Source organism: Saccopteryx bilineata, chromosome 2 (assembly GCF_036850765.1).
Source record: "Saccopteryx bilineata isolate mSacBil1 chromosome 2, mSacBil1_pri_phased_curated, whole genome shotgun sequence".
NCBI classification, from domain to species: domain Eukaryota; kingdom Metazoa; phylum Chordata; class Mammalia; order Chiroptera; family Emballonuridae; genus Saccopteryx; species Saccopteryx bilineata.
This window is the reverse complement of record NC_089491.1, coordinates 1,178,898-1,198,889: the sequence shown is the minus strand read 5'-3', so window position 1 is coordinate 1,198,889 and position 19,992 is coordinate 1,178,898. Positions and strand designations below refer to the sequence as shown.

At 57.6% G+C, this 19,992-nt stretch overlaps 2 protein-coding genes across 3 annotated transcripts; one reads left to right on the top strand and one right to left on the bottom strand.

Moving 5' to 3' along the window:
- The first annotated feature begins 1,336 nt into the window (after positions 1 to 1,336).
- Positions 1,337 to 9,637, top strand: GLT6D1 (glycosyltransferase 6 domain containing 1). The gene is given in 10 exon segments (XM_066259988.1): positions 1,337 to 1,397; positions 2,537 to 2,612; positions 4,811 to 4,875; positions 5,906 to 5,972; positions 6,173 to 6,214; positions 7,885 to 7,981; positions 7,983 to 8,026; positions 8,506 to 8,801; positions 8,864 to 9,093; positions 9,095 to 9,637. Coding segments are annotated over 10 exon segments (1,521 nt in total).
- Positions 9,638 to 13,620: 3,983 nt separating this feature from the next.
- LOC136322709 (uterocalin) lies at positions 13,621 to 19,036 on the bottom strand. 2 transcript variants are annotated; one of them, XM_066254602.1, is made up of 6 exons: positions 18,650 to 19,036; positions 17,511 to 17,644; positions 16,669 to 16,742; positions 16,335 to 16,451; positions 15,551 to 15,596; positions 13,621 to 14,689 (listed from the first exon to the last, which is right to left on the bottom strand). In XM_066254602.1, the coding sequence occupies exons 1-6, from the start codon at positions 18,758 to 18,760 to the stop codon at positions 14,512 to 14,514; spliced, it is 660 nt and encodes a 219-aa protein (XP_066110699.1). In that variant the 5' UTR covers positions 18,761 to 19,036; the 3' UTR covers positions 13,621 to 14,511. The 2 variants fall into 2 exon arrangements, with proteins under 2 accessions (XP_066110699.1, XP_066110700.1); XM_066254603.1 differs by having other exon boundaries at positions 14,526 to 14,689; positions 15,501 to 15,596.
- Between the last annotated feature and the right edge of the window lie 956 nt (positions 19,037 to 19,992).

Here is a 19,992-nt window from a genome sequence, read left to right as displayed (position 1 = left end):
AGCCGCCCCTTTATGCCTCTGCCCTGCGGTTTCCGGTCCTGGCGTCCACAGCTCTGCCTGGCCTCTCACACGTCCTCCGCACCCTGGGAACACAGCCAAAGGCCAGGGGGCCACGCCCACCACTTGCCAACGTCCAGCCAGCAACAGGCTCGCTCTGGGACCCATTTGACCGAGCCTCCGACTGGGTCAGAAGCCCCAAAGGGAAGTGGGGACAGACAGGCAGGGCAAGCCCCTTCCCCATTGCTGAGGTCCTGGATGACTCTGCGGCCCCACTGGCCTCTCCAAGTGGACGGACAGCCCCCTCCCCCAGGGGCTCCATCCAGCCTCTTCCAGCCCTGCCCAGCCAGGGAGTGCCCATTTGAGAGCATTTCAGCACCCCGTGAAGCCACGTGTGCAGGACCCCCAGGCAGCGGGACCCCCTCCCTGAGACGGCGGCCTTGTCTTCGGGCTGGGTCTCGGGTAATTCTGTCATTACAGAGGGTCCGGTTGGGACGGGGACAATGTCCAGAGCGGCTCCTGGGGGACACGTCTTCACTGGAAGCCCGCTTTACTCACTGGGGACCCGGGCCCCCCCGTGAGGGATACAGTCTGCTTGTGGGAACACCAGTTGCAGGGATGTTGGCACTCCGGCCCTTGGGGGGACTTCAGTTCTCCCTGCAACTTATTTGAGCCTCCAACACCCACCGGAGGACCCCCCGCCCGCCCCAGGGCTGGGGGAACCCGCCTTGACGCATCTGACAGGTCTCAACGCACAGCGTGTTATTTCTATAACCAGAGAGAGAGGATATAAAAGACGTTCTAAAAAGCAGGAGGGGTGTGCTCTCCGGGGGCAAACTGGACGTTGTCTGGGGGACGGAGACAGGAGGCCGCCGCCCCGGGCTGGCTGCCGTGTGCGCAAACACACCCCACGCATGACTTCTCCCTGGGAGCCAGGGGTGGTCGGGCACCAGGGAGCAGGTGGACAGCAGAGGAAACACAGCATTTACAGTATCCTTGAATTATTCAAATGGCCAAAGGCTGCTGTCAGGCAACCAGGAGAAGAAGCCCCTGTTGGCTGGCCGTCATTGTGACGGACTTTCTCGTGCCTGCTGACACACACACACACACACCCGCCCGCAGAAGGTCCAGCCACCCCGGAAGCGGGGGTCAGTGGGACCCAAACACAGAGCACTCGGAAATGCCTGTCCCCATACGACCTCATTGGGGGTCTCCTGCGTCACTCTAACCAAGGCAGAGGGGCCCGTCAGAGGGATGTGGGAAGTCTGGGTGATCTCACTGAGCCACGCTGCTGGAGAGACCCCATCTTTCCCCACGCCTGTTCTTTCTCTTCAACTTCATGTTGCTGGGTGTGAGCACTGCCCAGGGGAAGCTGGCCCAGGTGGCCGTGTCCGAGAGCTGTCCAGTAGAATCATAACAAGAGCCACATTCATAATGTCCCGTTTTCCATAGGAGCCACCTTACAAGAGGTTTAAATAACAAAGAAAGCCCTGGCTGGTTCCCTCTGTGGCTAGAGCGTCAGCCCGGCATGTGGATGTCCCGGGTTCAATTCCTGGTCAAGGCACACAGAAGAAGCGCTCATCTGCTTCTCCACCCCTCCCTCTCCCCCTTCTCTCTCTCTCTCTTCCTCTTCCCCAGCCAGTGGCTCGATTGGTTTGAGTGTGGCTCAGGCACTGAGGATAGCTCTGTTGGTCCGAGTTTATCAGCCTCAGAAGATAAAAATAGCTCCCATACTCGAGCACCAGCAGCAGATGGGGGCTGTCAGGGGGATCGTGTGGTCCGGGCACAGGTGGGAGTCAGCCTCACTGTCTCCCCTCCTCTCACTTAAAAACAAAAAAAAACCCAAAAAACAAAAACAAAGCAGGCAAATTAATTTCCATACTATGTTTGTGTTTAGTTCAGCAGATCCAGACACACTGTTTCCATACTGACCACTGTGAAGTTATAGACGGGAGTGCGGCTCAGGTCAGCGCAGCCCTGCCTGCCGCACCGTGGCCACCGCGGCTGGTGGGCACAAAGGGAAGAAGTTCTCTGGTCACCGGAGTGCTGGGGTGTGAGCCGCCTGGAGCTCACACAGGCCACCCTGTGGCCTGGTCCCTGCACCCCTGGGATCAGGAGCCCACGGAAAACCCCCAAGGCAGGGGCCCGGCCGGACCCAGTCAGTGACACAATGTAACGCCTCCGACTTCAGACACTAACGCCCAGTGGTGCAAGCAGCTCCTCCCGAGAACCCACAGGTGCTCAGACAACGTGGTCCTGGGTCAGATGATAGAAGGGTGGAAGGGTTGACCCTCCAGCTTGGGGGTCAGTCACACACACACACACACACTCAGGAGGACCCTCGTCGTGAGCCCGTGGCGTGCCCCCCCCACCGTACAACAGACAGATTCGTTCCATTTCTTCTGTGTAAGGAGGCGGACCCCCAGGCAGAGCGTCGGGGAGCAGACAGCAGCACCTGCAGGAGAGTCCCTTGGTCAGAAGGCGGCAGGACTGCCCCTCCTCGCTGGGTGAGGCCGACTGCTCTCTCCTCTCCCTCCAGACGAGAAGGCGTCTCAGAGAAAACTGCTGCTGTGGCTCTTGGTCCTGCTCACGCTCCTGCTCGGGAAACACCGATGGTCTGTCCGATGGGCCGGCACGCTCTAGCCGCTGACTTCTGTCCGCAGATGTTAGCAATACTCTTGACCTTGGCGAGACGTTACCTTCTCTCTGGGACAGAGCACGCGAACGTGAATTCTCTCGTTTGTAAACGGGCCACAGTTACTCAGCGAGCGCTGTCCAGGTGCCAGGCTCTAGTCCGGGTGACGAGGGAAACCCCCGTCACTAAACGTCAGATGGGTCCCAGACAGGATCCCGGGAAAGGGGTCGGCTGGGGCACCGGGAGCTGGACCTGCATCAGCTGTCATTGGTGCTTTGTTGACTGACACGTGTCAGACACATGGTTGGTTATGTGGGAACAGGCGCCGACGTGCCAGGGACCGTCTTTTTTTTTTTTTTTTTTTTTCCAGTGAGAGGAGAAGAGACTGAAAGACAGACTCCCACATGTGCCTGACCAGGCTCCACCTGGAAAGCCCACTAGGGGGTATGCTCTGCCCATCTGGGACGTTGCTCTGTTGCTCAGCAACTGAGCTCTTCTTAGAGCCTGAGACGGAGGCCATGGAGCCATCCTCAGTGCCCAGAGCCAACTCGCTCCAATAGAGCCATGGCTGTGGGAGGAGAAGAGAGAGACAGAGAGGAAGAAGAGGGAGAGGGGTGGAGAAGCAGATGGGCGCTTCTCCTGTGTGCCCTGGCCGGGAATCGAACCCGGGACTTCCACATGCCTGGCAGACACGCTACCATTGAGTAAACCGACCAGGGCAGGGACCATTTTTACAGTTGGTTTTTTTTTCTGTAAAATTTCTCTAAATATAAACTGTGTTAAAAAAAAAAAGGGAAAGAAAGTAAAATAAGTTAGTAATGCAAAATCACAGAAGCAAATGCTGACCTCGCAGCTTCAGCAGCCTGAGTCACAGGCTGCCATCTCCCCTTGGGGACCTCACCCAAAGGAGGGGGGTTGTGCTGTGGCAGGGCTGAGGTCACCTCTTCAATGACAGTGACGGTCTCTCCCCAGCAGAAAGGCGGCCCTGGACCACACGCAGCCCTGGGACGGGCTGTCATGTGCCCACCCGGTAACACCCCTCCCGGTCTGTGGAGCTGCTCATTGATCATTGGCTTGAAAAATAAATAAATAAAACTGAATTCTAGAACTTTTGTGATTCAAATTACAATAGGTCGTGTTCAAGATCAAGACATAAATGGCTTCTCATGTAAAGGATGTCATTCCTGACAGGGTTGACAAATTTAGCAAATAAGACTGTAGAATGCTGCCTGACCAGGCGGTGGCGCAGTGGATAGAGCGTCAGACTGGGACCTGGAGGACCCAGGTTCAAGACCCCGAGGTCACTGGCTTGAGTGCAGGCTCATCTGGTTTGAGCACAGCTCATCAGCTTGAACCTGAGGTCGCCCGCTTGAGCAAGGGGTCACTCTGCTGTAGCCCCACGGTCAAGGCACATATGAGAAAACAATCCACGAACAACTAAGGTGCCACAACAAAGAATGGATGCTTCTCATCTCTCTCCCTTCCTGTCTGCCTGTCCCTATCTGTCCCTCTCTCTGTCTCTCTCTGTCTCTGTCCCAAAACTACAGAGTGCTGAGTTACAGCTGAATTTCGATGAACAGAGACTCCTCTTAGGCAGCGATGGCCTGGCACCGTTCGGGACATCCTCAGGCTGAGACACGACATGCACTTATCCTAACCCCACAAGGAACGGGATTCCCGTGGTGTCTGGCCATCCTCACCCCAGCAGAGTCCCGTCTCTACAGGAATCAGTGCTGTGAAGCCCCACAGCCGGGAAGCAAAACTGTTGGACTTGCATAGTTTCCGGGGGGGACGGAACAGGAAGGACCGAAAAGTCAAGGCAGAACCCCAGGGACACCCAGCGTTGGCTTCCTGCCTGTGGGTCAGGGAGTCTACACGTGTCCATACCTAGTAGGTCAGGCACGCGTGCAAAGTGTGTGTCCCTGTCTGTGTGTGCCCGTGTAGCAGGGAAAAGACAGGACACGAGAGGGCAGCATTGCCCAAGCTGTAATGAATAGCAGACCTCCCCACCCCCACCACACCCCCTGGAGACAGGGCGGACGGGGCTGCCTGCCGGTCTGGTTGATGTCACAAGCAGTTAGGGGGTTGGCTGTGGGTCAGAGCTTCAAAGGGGGACGGCTCATGGTGAGCCCATGTAGGGAAAGTTTTGTGTGAAGCAGCTGACCTCTCACTCACTAGGTCCGACTGGAAGCCGCTGGACATCTCAGAATGTGGTTTAGGGCTTAGAATCGGACCTGTGGCAGGTGAGAGGGGCGTGAACAGTATGGAAGCCATGGACAGCATGGGCCTGTGGGGGCCAGTCCCCCTCTGGTCTCTCTAGCCTGGCCCCCCACCCTTACCCAGGACCAGGCTGACTCTCCTGTGGTTTAATGTCTCGTTAGGTCAGCACCCCCCTTTCTCCAACCATGATTCTTCCCATTCGTCCTTTTGTGGGACCCCAACAGTTCTAAAAACAGATGACTTTTTAGTAAGCTTTCCTCTTGTCACTTCATGTTTTTAGGGACATTAATGTTGGGGAATTCAGATTTTATTTTTTCTTTTCCAAAGGAGAGGAGGGAAGATAGACAGACTCCCACATGTGCCCTGACAGGGGTCCATCCAGGAAACCCCGTCTGGGGCTGATGCTCACAACTGAGCTATTTTTAGTGCCCGAGGTAGAGGCTCAATGGAGCCATCCTCAGCGCCTGGGGCCAATGCATTCAAACCAATCAAACCATGGCTGCTGGAGGGGAAGAAAAAGAGAAGGGGGAAAGGGAGGAGAGGAAAAGCAGATGGTCACTTGTGTGCCCTGACTGGGAATTGAACCTGGGACATCCACAAGCCAGGCCAACGCTCTACCACTGAACCAACCGGCCAGGGCTGCAATTCGGATTTTGACAGTCTCATCCTGGAGAATCTGACGGTGACTGAGGACACTGCTGATACTGCCAGAACGCTGGCCCCTCTGAGTTACTTCTCCTATTTGCAAACTAACTCAGGTTTATGGGAGGAAGTTGCCTGAGGAGCTTGCTGATTGAATAATTAACTTACTGGCACAATAACACTCCAGCTTGAATCTGGTATTTAGATGAAAATTAACACCACCTTCAGGTGGACACATAACAAAGCACTCACGGGTGACAAATGAGTGAATCAAGTCCGCATTTTGTCTGGACACAGACCCTGCTGCCAGTTAGGGGGTTTTAATCCTTCCAGCACGCCCCCTCTTGCCCTCTGGCCTCTGGCTGTCCCCTCCTCACCCTAACCCTTCCCTGACCACCTGTTCCCTTCCAGACCAGGGGGGCTACCTCCCCTCCAAAGTGGCTTCCCCGGTCCCCAAATCTGGGTGGAATGTGGCCATGTAGGTTCCCAGCGCCCCTGTCCCGTGAGCACCTACCTCGGGGGCCATTTGGGCTCCTCCATGCCACCGGCGTCCCAGGGCAGGGGACTTCTGTAAAAACGGGGGCGCACAGCCCACCAGGCCACGCCCCCCCCTCCCCCGGCAAACATGTGCTGAACAAATGGATTACGGGCTGACTTGGTTTCTTTCTTCGCATCCAGGAACCAGGAGGAACTTCGGCTCTCGGACGGGTTTAATCCCAGGTGAGAAGGAAACCTCTGCACGGGCACACACACGACGCAGCTCGGTTTGGGGTGACGGCCCCCCCACCTCCGCCCAGGGCTTAGGATTCTCTCTGTAGACAATCGGGTCGTCCGTACACGGGGGGCAGGGGTACTTTTCTCCTTTCCAGTCAGATGCCCGAGGGTCCCTTTTCTCGTCTTATTGGCATGGAGATCACACTCTGTGCCGAGTGTGGGTTGGTGAGAGCGGGCACCTGCCTTGTGCCCCATCGCAGGGAGAAGCATTCCGTCGTTCATCCTTGAGCGGGACTCTGGCTGCAGGATAGATACCAAGGGAAGGTGATTCCCCTCAATTCCTGTATTTCTGAGAGTTTATCCTTTTTTTTTTTTTTTTTAACATGAATGGGTGTTGGACTTTGTATAATGCATTTTTTTTTTCTGTGCCAGTTGACATGGACCTAGGATGGGAGTTTGGGGTTTCAAATGTCGCAACAGCTTTATCTTTTTTTTATTATTGAGAGAAGGGGAGACAGAGAGACAGACTCCCACATGCACCCCAACTGGGATCCACCCGGCATGCCCACCAGGGGGCGAAGCTCTGCCCATCTGGAGCCAGTTTTGTTGCTCAGCAACCAAGGCATTTATTTTTTTCCCCAGCGCTTGAGGTGAAGGCCACAGAGCCATCCTCAGTGCCCAAGGCCAACTCGCTCAAACCAATTGAATCATGGCTGCAGGAGAGGGGGGGTGAGAGAGAGAGAGAAAGAGAAGGGGAGGGAGAAGGGTGGAGAAGCAGATGGGCGCTTCTCCTGTGTGCCCTGACCAGGAATCGAACCCAGAACTTTCACACACTGGGCCGACACTCTATCACCGGGCCAACCGGCCAGAGCCTAGTTTTATGTATCTTAGATCCTGTTATTTTGTTTTTAAAAGCAAATCGAGCACAGAGGTCGCCGGTTCGATTCCCCAGTCAGGGCACATACAGGAGCAGGTCAATGTTCCTGTCTGAGAGAGAGAGAGAGAAAGAGAGAGAGAGAGAGGAAGAAGAAAGAAAAGAAAAGAAAAGAAAAGAAAAGAAAAGAAAAGAAAAGAAAAGAAAAAGGGAGGGAGGGAGGGAGGAAGGAAGGAAGGAAGATGGGAGGAAAGAAAAGAAAGCAAATCGAATGTCTCTCTCCCTTTTTGGAATGATTGGTTCATTTCTGCTGCGTTGCAGACGGACCTAATACATGTGGGGAAGGTTAAAAAAAAGGGGGGCCTCCCTGGCCTCGTAGGAGAAGGGGAGGAACAGCACGTAGATGGGCAGGGGAGGCAGTGGCGATGCTCACGGTGCCGGCTTCCAGCAATGATCCGAGAATGTTCCGCTTCCAAACAGCCAACCAGAGCTCAAAGAAGCTGGGCCCTGGGCTCCAAGGGCAGGTGGGGCGGTGGCAAAGGCACAGACTGGCCGGGTCTTCCCATCCTGACTCGCAGGGAATAGCTCCGGCGAGTCACCGGGCCAATCTGTGCCTCAGTTTCCCCACGTGCAGAGCAAGGATCGCGATGGTGCCCACTGCAGTGGGCACAGCGAGACTGGATGTGCAGGGCCCGGTGGAGGGTATGGAGCGTGGCACGCCTTTGCCGTTGGACTTGGCGGCCTCCGCTGCTGCGGTGACCCCACGTGCGGGACCTGCGCCCCCACCTCCCCCGTCTCCCAGGAAATGGCCCGACCTCGTGACGACCACGGACTGGCAGGCCCCCGTCATCTGGGAAGGCACTTTCGACAGGGCGGTCCTGCGGAGACGCCACAGGAGGCAGAAAGAACCTCACCGTGGGCCTGGCTGTCTTTGCCACCGGCGGGTAGGGGCCCCTCACCGTTCCCTTTTCCACGTTGCAAAACATCCAGCGAAGCACCCACGGCCCGCTGGCCTCCAAAGAGCTGCTCCTCGTGCCCAGAGCCACTGTTTCTGGCGGTGCTCCTGACCAGGGAATCTGCAAGGACGTGCCCCCCACAGAGGCGCCGCCGTTGCTGTAAAAAAAGAAGCCCCCCTCTCCGAAAGGGACCCAGGCCGCGGACCCGGGCCTCCTCTGGTCGGGAGGCACAGAGCTGCACCTGTCACCAGTTTCCGGCGGTCCTGGCCACCCGGGTCCCCTTCCTTCGCTGGGTCACCAACGTGTCACTAACCTCCACGTAGCACTCGATCTTTCTCTCTCTGCAACTGTTGTCCCCGAGCTCTGAAGGCCTTTCTCAGGCCCCGGCCCCGGGCGGCAGGCCCCTTCACTCGCCTGCAGCTGAGACTCGCCCTCCTCTCCCACCCTCTCCACCCATACCTCCCCAGGGTGCCGGAGCGCCGATGGCGTGTGCGCGCACGGCAGACAACCCGCGTGGCAGTGCGGGTGCTCCCGATCGCCGATGGCTCGCGCATGCGCACGGCAGACAACCCGCGTGGCAGTGCGGGTGCTCCCGAGCGCCGACGGCTCGCGCATGCGCACGGCAGACAACCCGCGCGGCAGTGCGGGTGCTCCCGAGCGCCGACGGCTCGCGCATGCGCACGGCAGACAACCCGCGTGGCAGTGCGGGTGCTCCCGATCGCCGACGGCTCGCGCATGCGCACGGCAGACAACCCGCGCGGCAGTGCGGGTGCTCCCAAGCGCCAACGGCTCGCACATGCGCACGGCAGACAACTCGCGTGGCAGTGCGGGTGCTCCCGAGCGCCAATGGCTCGCGCATGCGCACGCAGACAACCCGCGTGGCAGCGCAGGTGCTCCGGACAGTGGGTCTTACTGCGCGTCTCCCGTTTTACAAGACCGCCGACCTGGAGCTCTTCTTAAAATCGGCTAATAAACACTTCATGACCGGGTACCGGGTGGTCACCTACATCATGGTGCCCGACTGGTACCAGCTGCTGCCCCTGGAGCCCGGGCCTCCTTCGCACGTTCAGGGTCTTGATCGTCAGACGGGACACCTGGTGGCCCGATCATCACCTCTCGCGCATGAAGGACTTGGGCAAATTCATGGTCAGTCGCATCCAGGGGGAAGTGGACTTTCTCTTCAGCATGAGCATGGACTAGGTCTTCCGGAGCGAGGTCGGGGCGGAGGCCGGGGGCACGGCTGTGGCTCAGCTCCACGCCCGGTGGTACTTTCAAGACCATAGGAATTTCCCTTACGAGCAGAGTCCCGGGTCCGCAGCCTTCATCCCGTTTGGAGAGGGGGATTTCTTCTACGACGGCGCCTTTCTGGGGGGCACGCCCCAGCAGGTCTTGAACCTGGCCAAAGCGTATCTGAGGGGTGTGATCCATGACATGAGACACGAGCTGTACAGCACCCACGAAAGGCACCTGAACAGATACTTCTTCCTGCATAAGCCCACCAAGCTGCTGTCGCCGGAATACAACTGGGATGCCGCGCCCCACCCGCCCCTGCAGTCCGGAATGTTCAAGGTGCTGCGGCTCACCCGAAGGGGCCTGTGACCCTCAGCCCCTCACACGGGACTCCACTGACCGTCCAGTCCTCGGGCAGACAGATGCACGCCTGTCTAACAGAAACCTCCCTCTTTGGGGCGCAATGCGGCCAGAAGCTGGGTCAAGAGTAAAAAAGCATGATTATTTCATGTTTAATGCAATATCTGATGTTCTACATGGATAGCCTGGAAATAATTTTGGAGGCGTAACATAAACTTATTTTTTCACGGAGACTCTAGTTTAGAAATATGCATACATATACACAAAGGACAAACGATGATATATAAAAGAAAAAGTTGGCCCTGGCCTGTTAGCTCACTGGTAGAGCACCGACCCAGGTTGAATTCCCGGCCAGGGCACACAGGAGAAGTGACCATTTACTTCTCCACCCCTCCACCCTCACTCTTTCCCTCTTCTCCTCCCGCAGCCACGGCTCGAATGGTTTGAGCAAGTTGGCCCAAGGCACTGAGGATGGCTCTGTGGCCTCGCCTGAGGCGCTAAAATAGCTCGAGTAACAGAACAGCAGCCCCAGATGCATCGCCCTGTAGGGGGCTTGCTGGGTGGATCCCAGTTGGGGGGCATGTGGGAGTCTGTCTTTCTGCTTCCCTACGTCCCCACCTCTCACTTAATAAAAATAAATAAAAAGAAAAGAAAAACAATGATGAGCTCAGTCATGAAACATTACTTACAAGGTTGAACCTTCTTTTAAACTACCATCAGCCTTTGACACACGTGTGTGTGTGTGTGTGTGTGTGTGTGTGTGTGTGAAGGACCTGTCTTTTGTCTGTTTTTCTAACGTGCTCCCTCCTGTGCTTCGACGCGCTTTGCCACACGGCACGTCCTCGGGGAACGATTCCTTCAGCGTCGCCCCCTTATAGCGCCGATGACATGATGTCAGGACCCACTCTTGTTCACAGCCACCAGCCCACGGTCACCCGAGGCGGTTGTACGTCGGGTCACGTGACCTACCCACGATATTAATTGAGGACTTACTCTGTGTGTTCCTAGATGGGACAGGGACCCTTTGCCAAACTTGTTGCGAACATTCATTTCAAGCTGTTGTTGGTATCTCAGTGTTGTTGGTGACGTTTTTGATGGTGCCAAAGCTTCAAGTTTCAAAATTACCTGATTCGCCATCTTGATATTTACATCCATGGCCTAGGAAACCCATTGCCAGTTAGGGATAGTGTGGGCTTTTAAGATTTCTTTTGATTCAGAATTAATCAGGAATTAATTTTAAGATAATGTGCAGAGTTAGATGTCTAACCTCATTTTTTTTCCCCTCCATATATCTTGGCTATTTCCCTGAACACTATTATTGAATAAATAATGCTTTTTAAAGATGGGCCATCTGTGTCCTATAACTTATATACGTGTTGTGGACCGTAAATGGCAAAAAGCCTTTGTCGATTCGAGGCTTAGCAAAAGGCTAAGTTCTCCCCCCTCCACCTCCATATTGGCTGTGATGCTGAGGATTTGCACCCACTTCACTTGCTTCCTTAAGTTGCTGGAAGCAATTTACATGCCCTTCCTCTTACTCTTTGTTTGTTCAGATGTTGGTTGATTTCACTTATGCATGGTGGGGGGGATTCCTGTTTATGCCTTGGGGAAAAGAGGCTCTTAACATGAATACTTTTTGGCAAAACTTTCTTTGAAACAAAGAGATTTTTAGCAGAACTTCCTTTTTTTGAATAGACTCCCTATTCTTGGCCTGGAGGCTGGCTTCCCAGACTGTGGCCTTGGGCTAGCTTTGCAAAGTTGCAGGTGTTCTCAGAATGTTTCTCCCGGAATTAACTCAATAGATAAACATTGTAAGAAAGTTTGTGTCACTGCTTTGTTTTACTGCTATGCTCCCTCGCCTCCTCATTCCTCTGACAGTATGTGTCGGGAGCCGATCCACTAGTGCTGGCTAACAAGGTCACAGCAGAAGAAGATCCACAACTGCTGGTTGACAAAGTCACAGCAGAAGAAGACCTATGGCTGCTGATTAATAAAGTCACCTCAGTGAAGACTAACAGCTGCGGGTTGACAAAGTCACTGCAAAGGAAAGGCACAATGATACTTCCCCCTTTTGACCTTTTTGAATTAATCTGGCCTTATATCCCCCCTTTTCAGGGTGTGTGCTATCATTTATGGCACAGGGATAATAGTACCGTACTTTCCCTGTAGATTCGTAGTAATATCTTTGGAAATGAGACAGAGGGTGAGAGTTCCACAGAAAAGCCTGTAAGCCCCTTGAACTGGGCTCATAGACATAAGAGGCTGGCTATGATATCCCTCATAAAGGGTTAAGTTGGTAGGAGAACTTCTTCTTATTAATCGTGTTAGAAAGAATAGATTGTGACTTATGAATAGGTAGGAAACAGTAACTATACACAGAGCACCTTTCAGCCTTCACTTAATTCATCACTTTTCCTCCCTAGCCTTCTCATGTGGTAAAGAAACTTTCCATTCTTCTTGCATACCTGACCTGCAGGTGGTGGAACACTCTGAGAAAAGTAAAGTTAGAACTTAATTAGTGTATGAATATAGTAATAAATAAAATTTGACTAGACAATAGTATCCTAGACAAGGTAGAGTTATTAATCAGTACTGACCTTTTGGAAGTTTGTATCAATATTGTTATTGCTGTTCAAGTTATTGTATAATTGTACTTTGAATGACTTACAATTTATAGAAATGAATTAACTGTTACCTAGAAAATGTAACCATAGTGAAACAAAAACAATGATTAATCAATGTATTCTGAATACCATGTGATTGTAACTTAGTGTGTGTGCATAAAAGGAAAGCTAGACCAGCAATTGAGAGAGATGCCTGGCAGTAAATGCTAACTAGAGAATAAAGAGAAAGAAAAGAATTCGGCTCTCTCACTCGATTCATGCCGACGCCGTCTCTTCCTGTGGGACCCCTGGATTCCCCCCGGGGCTGGACCCCGGCAAGTATGTAATTCTGCCTATAAAACCTAATTCCAAACTGTGTTCCCCGCTGCACTGATTTGAACGACTTGGGTCTCCATGCGGTCACGTAGCGGTTAGTTAAAGACTCCTTAATTTCTTACTTTGGCTAATTGATTGATTGTGTGGCAAGACGTCTTGTCTCGCTGTTCCGGTACAACACCTTGTGTCTGTGACCGCCCTTTCTGTCCCTGAGCCAATGCCACGCCCTTTTAATCTCTGTTGTGTGATGCTAAGACTTGGGAACGGGGGGGGGGGGGGGGGGGGGGGGGGTCTGTTGGAGGCAGAGACGGACCCAGGTGTCGGTCCTCAGTTCAGTGACCTCGGTACTGGAGTTCTGGCCGAGGAAAGAACTCAGAGGCAAGACTCCAGCTATAAGAGAAAGTTTAGTTAGAAAGCCACACACAACAAAAAGAAAAATGAAAAGAAAATAAAAGAAAAAGTCACAGAGGCAGGAGAAGTGAGCCGTCGAAGAAACGGGCTCAGGAAACAGGTTAGAGAGACGAAAGGGGAAGGAGAGGTTTGGGTGGGCTCTGGAAGAGGCGTGGTGGGGAGCCCCCCGGGAAAGGAAGGGGATGGGGAAGCCCGGGGGGGTGCTCCGTACAGAGAGAGCCGCACAAGGTCCCCCTTATTCGGGGCTCCATCCGCAGGTCTCAGGGAGGATCTCCGTAGACTACTGACCAGCTTGCCGGGGCTGGTGGCCCTTCAGGGTCGTGGCCTCCACTGACTGGTCAGCACCGTGGTCGTTAGTCATTGCAGTGGGCTCTGATGTCAGCCCTGGGCTTGGCTCCCCTGGCCTCGTGGCCTCGCGGGGTCTGGAGCCGAAACCCGGCTGTCATCTCCAGGGGTTAATGGCTGCGGAAGGACTTGGAGTCCTGCCGGTTGCTAGGCACCCAGGGCTCTCGCCCCCGGCGGCCCCGCGCACCTGGTCCACAGTTCCCGCTCCGCTCATGCCTAACGGCTGGCAACAGATCCGCAGGCATGACTCCCCTCTAAAGCACTTCAAAATTTTTATTCCTTCATGTGGACCTCAGATTCAGGTTTGCCCTTTTGGGGGAGACATCCCCTTAGACTGTGGCTAGGATTGCATCACATGGACAGGTCAACACGAGGACTATTAAATATTTAGGATGCTGAAGACGGCGCAGGGATGTCACACACCTACGTATTCAAGGCGTGTTTCTTGTGTCCCAGAGGCAGGATTTACAAAACTCTTCCGTGAAACTTCTGCAGATCTTTAGCTAAGCGTCTGAGCCTGTCCTTTGTGCATCCGTGTGTCCGTCACGCTGTTCCTCGTGGGTCTGCCGGTTCAGGGGACGGTGCTGTGCTTCCAGCCGCTGCTCACCACAGCTGGACGTCAGCGAGGGCAGAACCCAGGCAGGTGGCCGCCCTGCTGACCTCCTGAGGGGGCCTGGACCTGCTGAGGGCGTTTCTGGGGCAGGAGCTGGTCCTACCTGTTTCCCCGGCCTTCCCAGACATAAGTATTGAGGTCCTGACCCAGTTTCCTAAGAGCCTTCCCGGCTGGTGGGTGGACCCTGGCTCTCCCTCCCGAGCAGAGAGGTGGGTGCCCTTCATCCGGGCTCCACTGTCATAGGTCCCCTGACTCTCCGGAGAGGGCGGGCCAGCTGTCTCGGCTCACCTGTGTGCAGGTGTGTGGGCTTCTGTTCCCCTCGCCCTTCCGGGGAGCATGGTCAGGTAACTAAGTGCCCCTCTGACCCATGCAGGGACTGTCCCAGAGCAGGGACCGGTGGAGACAGGGCAGAGGAGTGCCAACCCGGCCCCTCGCGGGGTCCCCATGGCTCCATTCCCCAGACTGCAATGCTATGCTCCAGGCCACCAGCCTCTCCTCCCCACCCAGAGTGTCCTCAAGCCCGTGGGCCGGGCTGGGAGAGGCTGTGCGCCTCCCCTGTCATCGGCTGGCAGGACCTAGTGACCCACAGTGAGGGAGAGGCCAGGAAAGGGACAAAGAAGGTGGGTGTGCCCCGGCTGAGAGGGCTCCTGGGTGGTAGAGGGGTTGGGTTGGAAGGCACCTGGGCAAGGGGGGGCGGGAGGCAGGAAGACTTGGGGGCGGCCCTGCCCTAGGCTTTGGGCGGGGGGCACTGGGCTGTGGAGGGAAAAGAACAGGTGGGCATTCAGTGGTCGTCCTTCATCCATCTTGAAATCAATCAGTCAGTCAATCCATCATGCACACAGCACTCGGCCACTGTCCCTCCCTGAGGCCACCTTGCCATTTGTCCCTGAGGCACCCTGTCCTGTCACAGCCCCTGTGCCCTCTTGATGACCTCCAAGACCCTCCCTCCCTGGTCCCTCTGCTGCTGCCACAAGCCCACAGTTTCCTCCTCCAGGCAGCCCCCCTTGCCTGCTCCCTTGTCTCATCTCCTGACCCTGCAGCACAGCTGTGGTCCCCCTACACCCTCACGCCTGAAGCACTGGTCTCTAACGAATTAATGACAGAGTTATCGCCCCTGTCTGTGACCTGCACAAGGGCTGGAGAATGTGTCTGTCTCGTTCCACAGGCATCCCAAGCTCCCATAACCCGGCCTGGCCTGTGTGTTTGTTGATCAATTGAATGTTCTCCAAGGAAGGGGGTGCAGGGAAAAGGTGGCACCCCTGGCTCCTCCTCCTGGCTGTGTGACCTTGGCATTGTCTCTGAACCTTCTTGAGCCTCAGTGTCCAGACCCGTTGGATGGAGACACATTGGTGCCCTTGTCACTACATTACAGGGGCTCCGTGAGCTCAGGTGCCCAGCACAGGGCCTGACCACATCGGTGCCCATAGAGGCTAGCCACATCTCTGATTGCTCTGGTCCTGCGCTTGTTACTGCTAGTGGGGTCCCAGGCCCCGGAGATGAGGCCCCAGACCCCGCCAGGTGGGGGGGGGGGGAGAACGGGAGAGGGGAGGGGAGCAGCACGTACCATCTAGGTTAAAGACGGGCGCCGTCTGCAGATGAAACTCCCTCACGTACCTCAGGTATCTCCCCAGCCATTCAGGGTCCCCGGGCATTCTTCTGGCTGAAATCAGAGGCGCTGGTGGCAAGGGGCCCCGGAAACCCAGCGGCTTTGCACAGACGTGGTCCGTCCCCCGGTTCCCTGCCAGGCCCCAGCCGGCTGCCCGTCAGCCAGATTGGTGCCCTGGCCACAGCCCTCATGCCTTCTCCGCCCCCTGCTCTGCCTGAGCCCCCAGAAACAGAGTACGCTCCGCGCCCCTGGAAGGGGCAGGTCAGCCCCTATCCCCTCGGGAGGCCTGGTGGGCGGGCGAGGACAACCAGAGATCCTCCCTGCACACACAAGGCCACTGCCCTGTGACCTGGCACCCCACCCCACCCCGCTGACCCATCCCAGCCCGCGGGGGCCCCTGGTAATGGGGCCCCCACCCCTGATGTGCCCCAGCCCCTCCCTCACTTCTGTGTCTAGTCTTTCAGGACCATGTGCCCCCTCCTCTGTCTCCTCCCCCACGTGACTGAGGGACTGCTGTGTTCAGGGGTGTGACTGTCTCCCCCGTGCCCCCCTGGGAGGATAGGGAGGGCCCAGGACACGCCCAGCACGCAGCACAGCTGTGATGGACGGATGGGCGTGGACGGGTGGGCGGGGCCCGGCTACCCAGCCGGCGGAGGGGCACGAGCGTGTGTCACTGAGCAGCTCGGGCTGGCACGTGCACCCTCACAGGGACAGGCACTAAACACGTGTCTTGGGCAGGCACTAAACACATGTCTTGGGCAGTGCCTGGCGCTGGGGAGAGACCCCACCTACCCAGCAGCGCCCACAGGTTGGTGACCTCGCCGCCGCCGTCCTCCACGCGGACGTAAAGAATGAGGCTGCTGTAGTCCGTGCTGACGATGTGGACGAGAATGCGGCCACCGCCCTCCACTGTGGGGACAGACCCCTGCCCGTGACAGAGGATGCCTCTCTCCTCCGCTCCCTCCAGGCCTGAACCCGCCCTGGGGGCAGCGCATCCACACAGGGAGGAAGAGGGAGGACAGGGACGTCTCCTTCCAGCACCGGCATGTCCCCCACGGCCGCGTTAGGGCATCGGGCATCCCCTCCCCCCACAGTGCGACCCAGGACAGAGGGCTGGGCTACTCACAGGAGCCTTGGTACTGGCCTTGGAGCCCAGCTGGGTGGACGGTGACATTGACTCCCTTGCACACCCCCTCTCCCCTGGGAGAAAAGAAAGGAACTTACAGGTGATGGCCCTCTTGTCTGTCCCTGTCCCCCGGCACCCCCAGCATGGTGCCAGCTCAGACTTTGCCCCCTGCTCAGGCCCCAGCGTCCACCTGAGGCTCTTGGCTCCCTGGGCAGCCTTCAGAGGGTCACCCAGCCAGGACAGGAAGGCCATCCCCTGGGGCGCTCGAGGGGCTGGAAGGCTGCAGTGAAGAATGGAACCAGACCGCCTGGGAGGAGTTGGACCCAGTGTGTCCGTGGGGGACCAGTTCTGGTTTCCCTGATCACCTGGGCTTCATCACAAACCATGCCTTTTGGCCCCTACCCCATGTCCCTCGTCCTGGGTCTTCAGTTTCTCACGGTGGGGTGGGGGGCTGTATGCCAACAGACTGTAGTGTCTGTAGCTGAACCTGGCAAGGATGTGGCCATCACTGTCTTTGACCCCGCCGTGCAGACTGTGTAAGTATCACTGAGTCAGCCGAACTTGTCACCACATCTTCCTCCCGGTCACAGCCCACACTGGACCCGGGCTAATGGGCAGGGAGGGGGCTGAGCTGTGAGCAACGGGTGGATGTGTCATTCCTCTAGCCACCCTTTGTCTCAAAGCTCTGGAGCCCAAGTGACATTCCAGACGTCTCAAGGGCAGCATCTCCTGCCCCGGGTCAGGGCCATGGGTCCTCTGGTTCCGACCGCTGGTCACCGTCCCTCAGGGGACCGTTGAGCAGAGCACGGGCACCCCGCCAAGACCTGCCGGTCTGCGCTTACCTCCAGAACAACACGAACTCCAGGTCGCCGTCCCGGGTCCTGATGGAGTGGAGAGCCATCCTCAAGGGGTCGGCTGGGGAGACCAGGCGTGCCTGGCTCGCGGCCAGCTGGGCGGTCAGCCAGCGTCCCTCCACCTGCGGGGGTGCAGGCGCAGGGGTGGGTGGGGGTCCCGGGGCCTCCAGACTGGGCTCTCAGGCCCCACACCCGCGTTGAGCACTGCCGGGGAGCAGGGGGCGCAGGCGCAGGGGTGGGTGGGGGTCCCGGGGCCTCCAGACTGGGCTCTCAGGCCCCCACACCCGCGTTGAGCACTGCCGGGGGACAGGGGGTGCAGGCGCAGGGGTGGGTGGGGGTCCCGGAGCCTCCAGGCTGGGCTCTCAGGCCCCACACCCGCATTGAGCACTGCCGGGGGACAGGGGGTGCAGGCGCAGGGGTGGGTGGGGGTCCCGGAGCCTCCAGGCTGGGCTCTCAGGCCCCACACCCGCATTGAGCACTGCCGGGGGACAGGGGGTGCAGGCGCAGGGGTGGGTGGGGGTCCCGGGGCCTCCAGGCTGGGCTCTCAGGCCCCATACCCGCGTTGAGCGCTGCCGGGGGGCAGGGGGGCAGGGGCCACAGGGGCCTCCTTCCTGTGAGCACTCCTTTCTCAGGCGGACTTTGCCCCCCATTCCCTCGCTTTCCGCTCTCTCTCCCTCCCGCTCTTTCCTTCAGCCTGTCCTCTCTCTGGTCCAGGCCCTGTCCCCTGCTGGGTCATACACCCTGACCGAGTCCAGAGAGAGTGAGAGAGACACCCTGGATCAGCAGCCGAGTCCTGAATTTGCTCTCACTGACCCCCCCAGCACCTTCTATGCCCCCCACAGTGATGGGTCACACAGGGCAGGAGTGAGTCGGGGTCCCTCCCTGCCCAGAGCCAGCGGTGGGCTCAGCAGGAAGACCCCTCCGGCCTGGGTGGGACAGCTGCCCCAGGAGCACCTAGGGGGTCAACGTCTGGGCTGCAGTGCCCCGTGACCTCAACCCGTCTCTCTCCCTGTGTCCTGCACTGCTCTTACCCAGCTGCCCGCGCCTCACGAGTGGGGCCTCCCGGAGACACGGCACCCATGTCCTCGTCCTAGGGCCGAGTCTGGGACCTGAGCCAGCGCCGTTACCTTCCGGGCGTCAAAGCCTGGCTGCACGGGCACCTCTTCTGGAGTCCTCTGGGCGCTGGCCAGGCCCAGGCCGAGGGTCAGCAGCAGGAGGGGCCCTCTCGCCAGGGCCATGATGGCAGGGCCCAGAGGGAGGAGAGGCCGGGCAGCTCGCGTCCTCTCTTTACACAGTCCTCCGGCAGCGACTGGTCCCGCCTGGACTCCCTCAAGGTTCCGGAATTATGCCCACAGGAATAATGCTGCCAGCCTGTGTCTCAATGGTGTGTAGGGTGTCGCTGGCCGGAGGCGCTGAATGCTGTCGGGGCAGTTGGGCCACATTGTGCGTCTGTCCCGGGTGCCAGGGGAGGGAGCGGAGGACGAGAGGTGTGCCTGCCTGTCCCTCAACCTCAGCTTCTGCCTCCCAGCCTGAGGTCCTCCTGGGAGCACCCAGCCCTTCTCCCAAGCCACCAGGCGAGGACCCTGTGCTCCCTCCTCACCTCCTGCTGCCCAGGAGGAGGAGGGGGTTAAGGTCACGAGGGACACACACCCTTGGGCTGGAGCTCATCACACCGGCACCCTTCCTATGGCCACCACCTCTCTTGCCCTGGAAGCCCCTGGGACTCCAGCCACTCCCCCTGGGGGGGGGCAGGATGCCAGGTCATCACAGTGCCCACCTGTGTCCAAAGCTAAAGTGCCATCTGGCCTTGCCTTTCTGGGACCCAACATCACCTGTGGTAGCGGGAAGACCAACTCCCAGAAACATTCTCCCATGATGAGCCTGGCCACAGAGAGGTCACCAGAGCCCTTCAACCAGGGGTGTCCCTGTGGGCGGCCAGGGTGGATTCTGGGATCTCTGACGACAGCCCTCGCCTCGCCTCTGGGACTTCCTCAGCCCTGGGAGGGGTCCAGCGTCTGAGTGTCTTGGCAGTGGGTCCTGGTGACAGGGACAGGTGTGGCGGGTGCCTGCACGGTGTGACTCTGAGCTGGGCTCCACCTGCATGGCTCCCACGCAACGGTCCTCTGCTCCCCCGGCCTCAGGACACCCAACACAGTCACTGCAATGTCAGAGGCTAACTCAGCAGGCTCTGGCGGGTGAGACACGTGGCTGACATGTCCTCACTGACCAGAGAGTGAGCACCCCCTCCCCACTGCAGGGGTCACCCACAGATGCTGTTGAGATTCGTTTGTGAAAGTCCACATGGCCCTTCGGGTCGGAGGTCCCGAGTCTCGCCTCCAAGTCCAGTTTCCTGGGTTAAGCTGCAGACAGGAGACAGCAGGCTGGCCGGCCCCGTGGGTCGATTGTTCTTCCGATAACTCCACACAGGTCGGACCATTTAGCCCAGTGGTGTCACGTCCCAAGAGGACGC